The sequence below is a fragment of the Grammomys surdaster genome, unplaced genomic scaffold, assembly GCF_004785775.1.
Source record: "Grammomys surdaster isolate TR1022 unplaced genomic scaffold, NIH_TR_1.0 139, whole genome shotgun sequence".
Classification (NCBI taxonomy): Eukaryota; Metazoa; Chordata; class Mammalia; order Rodentia; family Muridae; genus Grammomys; species Grammomys surdaster.
This window is the reverse complement of record NW_021604597.1, coordinates 1,882,229-1,890,380: the sequence shown is the minus strand read 5'-3', so window position 1 is coordinate 1,890,380 and position 8,152 is coordinate 1,882,229. Positions and strand designations below refer to the sequence as shown.

At 45.2% G+C, this 8,152-nt stretch overlaps 1 protein-coding gene across 1 annotated transcript in view; it reads left to right on the top strand.

Annotated features, from left to right (window-relative positions):
• The first annotated feature begins 2,971 nt into the window (after positions 1-2,971).
• Mgarp (mitochondria localized glutamic acid rich protein) overlaps positions 2,972-8,152 on the top strand; it is a 6,584-nt gene continuing 1,403 nt past the window's right edge. Inside the window, exons 1-3 of the mRNA XM_028763626.1 lie at positions 2,972-3,113; positions 6,959-7,062; positions 7,602-7,695. Coding sequence (XP_028619459.1) covers positions 3,032-3,113; positions 6,959-7,062; positions 7,602-7,695 — 280 coding nt within the window. The 5' untranslated portion in view covers positions 2,972-3,031. The remainder of the gene's footprint in view (positions 3,114-6,958; positions 7,063-7,601; positions 7,696-8,152) is intronic.

Below are 8,152 nucleotides of genomic sequence, written 5' to 3'. Positions count from 1 at the left end.
CCAGGTCCTTGCTGCTCTGTGGATGCTGGAAATTGAACCCAGGTCCTCTGGAAAAGCAGCCAGTTCTCTTAACCCCTGAGCCATCACTCCCGCCTTTTAAATAAATGTTTCCGTGTCTCTCTGCACGTGTATATATGTGCAGGAGGTAAGAAAGTTGCGAACTACTTGATGGGGGTTCTGGGAACCAAGCTCTGGTCCTCTGGAAGAGCTGCAAATAGTCACGGAACCATCTTTTTTGTTTGTTTGTTTTTTTGTTTTTGGTTTTTCGGGACAGGATTTCTCTGAATAGCCCTGGCTGTCCTGGAACTCACTCTGTAGACTAGGCTAGCCTCGAACTCAGAAATCTACCTGCCACTGCCTCCCAAGTGCTGGGATTAAAGACCACTGCCGGGCTAGAAAATGATTTTTTTTTAGATTTATTTATTTATTATATGTAAGTACACTGTCGCTGTCTTCAGACACCCATATGAGGGCATCAGATCTCATTGCAGATGGTTGTGAGCCACCATGTGGTTGCTGGGATTTGAACTCATGACCTCTAGAAGGACAGTCAGTGCTCTTAACCGCTGAGCCATCTCACCAGTGCCTAGAAAATGATTTTTTAAAAGTACTTTTATTTAAGTGTGGAGGGGCACTGTGTTTGGATGTCAATGAAAACAAATTAAAAGGAAAGGAAAGGACATGATTGCTCCTGGGTATAGTGGAGGAGAAAGTTTACTATAGATAAAAGGGAGAGCATAGCCAGAGGCAGACACATGGAGTGTCCAGAATGTTCATGACCTTGAGCCCTGTGAGGACAGAGGAGAGGGGAAGGGAGAGAGCAGAGAGGGGAAAGAAAGGGAGAGGGGAGACGGGGGAGAAGAAGGGGAAGGGAAGGAGGAGCAGTCTGGAACCTTCAGCAGCACAAGTTTTTATAGGAAAATAGCAAAGGAGGGGGTGAAGGAGGGGGTGTCCAGTCTGGCAAGCCTCTAATAGAATGACTATAAGTGGACAGGTGGGCACTCTGAAGCAAGAAAGTATACAATCACAAACACTCTGAAAGTACATCTGAAACACCCAGACTAATCTTTGATTCACTGTTGCCACGAAGTAGCTAGGGAGTAGCTCTGGCCAAGGCCAAGCGTGGGGTCCTTCCTAGGACGTGGGTGCAGCTTGGATTTTGCTGCCAGTCAAGTTCTCAGGCTTTTTTAAAATTTTCTTTTAAGATGGAGGCCTTTCCAAGATGGAGTAGGTTTGACCTCTCACCGTAAGTGTGTATGGAGGTCAGAAGACAACCTTCGAGAGTTGGTTCTTTTGTTCCCCTTATGTGAGTCCAGGGGATTTAACTCAGGTCGTCAGGCTTGCCAGTCTCCAGACCCCAAGGACCTTAAAATTGCCTGGTACATAAGCCGTGAAGTCATAATTGTTGTTGGCACTGGACCTTTATATTGTTTTCAATTTTTTATCTTTATCAACAACCAAAGATTAACTGGAGGTCATCTGAGTTAAGCCAGCTTATTTCTGACCGTCGATGTTTTCCTAAACAGAACAGAAAAATGTCAAGGATTTTCTCAAGGGCAGTGAAGAATCTGACCCGCAGCCAGCAGAAACTAACATAAAAATGTCCTGGAGTGACAGAGAAAGCAGCTGAACACTCAGCGAATCTGACAACCAAAGGGTTTGCGGGTTTGTTTGGGAAATGGCTTGTTAAAATATGAAAAAAAAAAAAAAACACCAAAGCTCACAAGAGTAGAAGGTTTCTTTGCTCTGAGACTTGAGCCTTTAGAAAAACAGGAATTATACAATGCCACAGTACTGTCTCTCCCAGCTGGGACCGTCATACAAGGCAGGTACAACAAATATCGTCAATTACCAGACTGAAAGGAGCAGAGGAATCGTGATCCAGCACTGACTCTTCCATCAGGCTGAGCATATCTCACATCTACTATGCTTCAGAGTTCTCCTCAGCCACTTCACTCAGGTCAAGATTCATAACTCTGGCCCGAGTAGTGGTGGCAGAGACATATGCCTTGAATCCCAATACTGCGGAGGCAGAGGCAGGGGTACCGGTTTCTTGAGACAGAGTTTCCCTGTGTAGCCCTGGCTCCTAAAAATAGCTGGCCTGGTCAACAGAGAGATTTTCAGGACACCCAGAGCTACTCAGAGAAAACCTATCTCAAGAAACCAAGATCCACAATTCAGACTGAAGAGATAGCTTAGTGTTTAAGAGCGCTTGCTACTCCTCCAAGAGGACCCTTTACCTAATTGTCCTGTTAGTGGATTGTTTTCTTTTTTTCCTCTAATGCCCTCAGTGGTTCATTCATTCATTCATTCATTCATTTTTGAGGCAGGGTCTCATGTAGCCTACGGTGTCCTCAAACATGCTATGTTGGCAAAGATCTCGAACTCCTGAGCCTCCTGCCTCCCTCTCTCCTGAGTGCTGGGAATAACCTCTTGTGCCACCACGTCTGGTGTTATGCGCTGTTGGGTTTCGAACCCATTCTCGGTAAGCACTTTACCCTGTATTTAAAGTCCCGGACTTAGTGGCTGGCTTAGAACTCAGCCGTCGCCAGGGGGAAACCTTACCCTTCCTTTAATCATAAGCCTGTAAAGTCGCCTGTTAAGTTTCCCCGCTACCTTTTCCTAGGAAGGCTAAATACAATGTGTGGGATAAAGTGGTCTTCTTCCTGGAGGATAAATTCTGTCTGCGCATTAATCCTGAATCAGGCGCGCTTCTCTAAACGCGTCCTGCGTGCTCTGGAGATATACTCCATGGGACAGAGAGGGTCAGGCACGTAACAGCGACTTCTAAGCTCCCTATCCTCTTCTGAGATGCGGCCATTAAGCGGCTGCTCCGGAACACAGTAAAGCAACACTACTAGAGCTGGGTATGGGGAGTAAGGTGCTAACGACTCACTCGATCCCCTTCCCTCGTCCCCCGGGGGCCGGGACGCCCAGGATCTGGAGTCTCACCCGGGGCGGGGCGCTCCCGAGGCTCCTCCCTCTGAGCCTGGGTTGCTTGCTCCGCCACTGCATCTCAGCGCATCCGGCGATGTATCTCCGCAGGGCTGTGTCCAAGACTCTGGCGCTGCCCCGGAGGGCGCCCCCCGGTCCCGCGCCGCTGGGGAAGGACGGTGAGTGCCCCACACTTCTCCATGGGTCCAGGTTGGGGACCAGCGCCCCGAACCCATCATCACCTAGCTGCAGAACCCTTGGCCAGTGAAGAAACAGTGAGGGAGGGTCTCGGGCAAGCTCTCCGAAGTTCTTGGAAACTTTGGAAATAAGGACCTTTTCCAGGATGGCCTCTGAATCCTAATTAGACTTCCTGAGTTCCAGTCTTGAAGTCCTGATCTCCGGCAAGTAATGTTCCTTCATTTTTTAAGTGAGTACTATAGTGGCTGTTGGTCATAATCAATAGATCTGGAGTGAAAAAGACCACTTCGAAGAGTGTCTGGCTTACACCTAGAGTCCCAGGGTTGACTATTCGATTAACCACTAGTTTCTCCGAAGAGGTAAAGGAACGGATGGGTAAGTGGACGTGAGGTGTTCCCGTTCGCAGGTGGGCTCCAGGAGCAGTGTGGTTTCACTGAACACTGCTGATGCTAAACCCTGGCTTCTTCTGGCCCTGATCATCCCTTCGAAGTGGGGCGGCCTCCGGGCACTCTTTTGATGTTGCTGACAAGCTTACAGCCCCGTTAGCTTCGGATTAGGGAATGCGTGAGGAAATGAGGCACGCTTGGAAATTTTCTAAAGAGGAAGCATCCTGCAGTTTAACAGGTGTCGCGGCTCTGGGCCGGTTTGGAGGGCCCTCTCCCAGCCGCCTACTCTCTGTCCATCAAGAGCTGGGACACAGCTCTTGAATATTAGAAAGTTAATTCTTGCAGTACTTTGCCCCACTTCTTGAGGCATCCGAGGCAGCGTTCAAAGCAAGGATTTGGTCGAGAAAGACAGAAAAGTGCCTGTGGAAATCCATGAGCCAGAGGGTGTTTTGGTTTGGTTTGGACACTTGTTTACCCTGCTTTGATTAGGCCTGTGTTGTTGGTGGATGATCTCAGGAAGGAGATCTATTCACCTATTCTTTTAAATGCTGCTTGAAAGAAGTCTCCCCACAAGTATTAAGATGCCTTCCCCTCTCTCTGTATGTATACCTCCTAAAAAGAGCACCTTTCAGAGGTGAGGAGAAGCTATTTACTTTAAACTGATTATAATGGGGACTGTTCTGGTATTCAGATAAAGAAAAATTGAGACTGGCTCAGAAGTCATCCTCCGCAGAAGTCTCTCTCTCACCTGATCTTCCTTCCTCCTCCCTCCATCCCTTACCCCCTCCCCTTCCCACAGGCAAAGGCATAGGCACACACCCGGCAGAGCCTTCATGTGCTCAGAGGACAGCTTGCAGGAGGCAGTGGGTACCAGAGACCAGACTTGATACTTGGCTACAGACCTCCGTACTCCCTGAGTCATGCATCTGTGTCATACTTTTGTACATCCCCTGCCTCCCCTTCCTCCCATTAGATCAAAATAAAGATAGTGTTAACATAGATACGCCGTTAGCAGGCCTGGATGCAAGGGCACTGACCTTATTCTAATTTCCACCTAGTTTTTTGTGGTACTAGGGATTGAGTCTAAGGTCCATCTAAGGCGCCATAGGCAAGCCTACTTCTACTGAATAAGTACTACTAATAATTTTCCAGACAGGGTTTTTCTTTGTAGCCCTAGCTGTTCAGAACTCACTCTGTAGACCAGACTGGCCTCAAACTCAGAGATCCTCTTAACTCTGCCGCCCAACTGCTGGGATTAAAAGCCTGAGCCACCAGTCTGCCATTGACTAAAATCTTAAATTTGTCTTTGTGGGCATTAATTGATGTATTACTGGTACTTCCTACTTTAGTAAAAAATAAATTTATTTTAGTAGTTATTTTTTGAAAGACATGTTTTAACTATCATTAAGTTTTGTCCTTTTTGCTGTAAAATGTAACTTTCCTAGTGATTAAAATGTTACTTTTTAATGAATAATTTAGATTTACAATAGTTCATTGTGAAAATATCAGAAAGATAAAATATAACATATAAATGACTTACAATCTTCCTATTCAGTAAATACCGTTATTTATCGTTAGCCTACTTGGTTTTAGAGATTTTGTTGTTGTTATTGTTTTTGCCTTATAGAAACAAGGTCTAGCTGTCCAGCTGGTCTGAAACATTTATATCCCCCTGCCTCACTCTCTCAAGTCTTGGAATCACAGATGTGCACCAGCACATTCAACAACTGTAGGTCTTTTTCTTTCTTTCTCAAGCGCATTTCTCTTACATACCTTGAGCCCATACATCTGAGATCCTCTGCTGTAGGATATGCTGCTATGTATTTTCACATAATATGTGGTTGCATTTAATCATAGTCTGGAGAGCAGTTTAGAGCACTGGTTGCTCTTGCAGGAGATCAGAGTCCAATTCCTAGTACCCACAAGATGGCTTTAAACAGTCTGTAACTCCAGTACTCAAGAACCTGAAGCCTGTCTCTGACCTTCAAGGGCACCAGACATGCATGTGTTACACATACATACATGCAGGCAAAGCACTCATACACATGAAATTATAAAACAAATCCAAAAGAGATTTTTTTTTCTCCAGCCAGGGACACAAAGAAACCCTGTCTCAAGAAACAAACAAACAAAAAAAGTAAATCCTAGTCTTCACATTGTTCACATTGTATAAACCTACTAAAATATGTTTGATAAATTCCTATTGGATATTTCTCTTATTGCTATTTTAAGTAACTCGGCTGAAATTGTATTTAAGTCTACTTGTATCATTGATAATTTTCTTTATTTCCTCCTATTTAATAAGATCTTTCTGGAGTGTATGGGGTATAGCTTGCTCAGCAGGTAGGAACCTTGGATTTAACTCCTAGTATTAAAAAAAATCCTGGATCAAATAAGAAACCTATAGTTATACACATGTGTCAAAAGGTTGTGAGGTGGGTCTTTTTTTGTATCTATTTATTTACCTTTGGTGCTGGGGAGGGAACTCAGGCCTCCTGCATAGCAGACACTCTCTACCATAAGTGGGGTGGGGTTTTGGTGGGTTTCAGTAGGGTTGTTTGTTTTAACAATGAAATCAGCGAGGTCAGTAAGTTGGTTCAGCAGGTACAGGTGCTCAACATCAAACCTGATGACCCCCAACTTTTATCTCCAGGACCCACACAGTGGGAGAAGAAAATTAGCTCCCACAAGTTGTCTTCTGACCTCTACATACATGCTAAATAAATTCTTAGACGCGAGATTTCATTCTGTGATCCAGGCAGATTCCACCCGTTCTCCCTCTGCAGCCTCCTAAGCAGCTGGAACTAGAAAATGCACTAGAAAATAAATCACAAATGTGTGTTCAAGCCAACAGAAGTCTCACCACAAACCAGCCGAGTGGCTGTCATCCACAAGGAGGGATTCAGGAGGGCTGAGACAAGAGAAGAGGCAAGAGTGTGACTGGCCTCAGCTAAGCAGCAAGAGCTTAGGGCTAGTGCATTCTGAGCGTGCGCTCTCCCCATCCTCAAGTGCAAATTTTATCCTTAGGTATAAGGGCACTTCATTCCTTTTTAAAACAACGCTTCCCTGTTTTCTCAAATGGGCAGCTGAAAAAGAATGGAAAACAAGGAGAAGTGATTATTTCTGATGAAGAAGTAATTGTTGGACGTATATGGAGGAATGTGTTTCTTTTGCATCTCACTTGAGTGTTGCGCTTACTCACTTCTGTTTGCCTTCACCCACATCTGCCCTCACCGACATCAAGATGGCAGGCTTCACCAGGGTCCCTCAAATCAGATGAAAGAGGCTACTGGATAAGATCACTACCCCCTGCCTTCAACACTGCCTTCCCAGAAGTGAAAATCTCCGACAAGAATAGGAGAAACTACTCAAAAGATGTAATTATTTAGGACGCCTGTATTATGTGGCAAAAGTAACCGTGTTTAAACTTGTTTTCCTAGCATCTCTTCGCCGAGTGTCATCCAGCAAATTCCCTGGAACATCTGGCTCCAATATGATCTATTACCTGGTTGTAGGTGTGACAGTCAGTGCTGGTGGATATTATGTAAGTGCTTAAAGACCTGTTAAATAACTCATGAGCCTTGCTTCCTAGCTTCTGTCAGTACTCTGAGTTCAAAGTCAGTCTGGTCGGCATTCCAAGTTCCAGGTGAGCCAAGGCCCTGAGGGAGAAAGGGTTCTATCTCCAAAAAGGGGAGTTGGATCAAGTGATTATGTATTATGATTTCTCTTCTGTGCTGCACTGAAATTGTTCTTTATGCTTCTTTTGAGCTTCTTCTTCTTCCTCTTCCCCTTTCTCTTCTTCTTCTCCTTCTTCTCCTCTTATTCATCCTCTTCCCTTTCTCCTCCTCCTCCTTCTTCTTTTGAGACAGAATTTTTCTGTGTAGCCCTGGCTGTCCTGGAACTTACTCTGTAGACAAGGCTGTCCTTTAACTCACAGAGCACATATCTGCCTGTCTCTGCCCCCAGTCTGCTGGGAATAAAGGTGTGCACCACCACTGTTCTTTGAATTCTAATGGTGGTCTCATAGAGATTTATGAGATGAATCTTGGGGAGAAATAAAGCTAAGTACATATTTTCTTTCAGACTTACAAGGCTTTCACGTCAAAGCAAGTCAGACATACAGAACATGTAACCGAACCAAAAGAACAAACAAAGGCAGAGTTACAACCAGTTCCAGGTAAAGTAACTTTCTCATTTTGTTTTCTTATTAGAGACAAGGGCCCATGACTCCAAAGCAGGATGACCCTAAATGTGTGGTCATCCTGCCTCTACCGTGTGTATGATGGATCACAGGCATGGACCACCACACTTGGCTTGCTTCCTTCCTTCCTTCCTTCCTTCCTTCCTTCCTTCCTCCCTTCCTTCTTTCTATCCCTCCTTCCTTCCTTTCACCTCTTTAGTATCTTTAATCCAGAATGGCTATGTGTGGTGTTCACTTGAGAAGGAAAGTTGCAGTAACCCACAATGTTCCAGGGAATTTGCTAGATGACACTCGGCAAAGAGATGATAGGAAAACAAGTTTAAACATGGTTACCTTTGGGGGCTGGGGAGATGGCTCAGTGGTTAAGAGGACTGACTGCTCTTCCAGAGGTTCCAAGTTCAATTCCTAGCAACCACATGGTAGCTCACAGTCA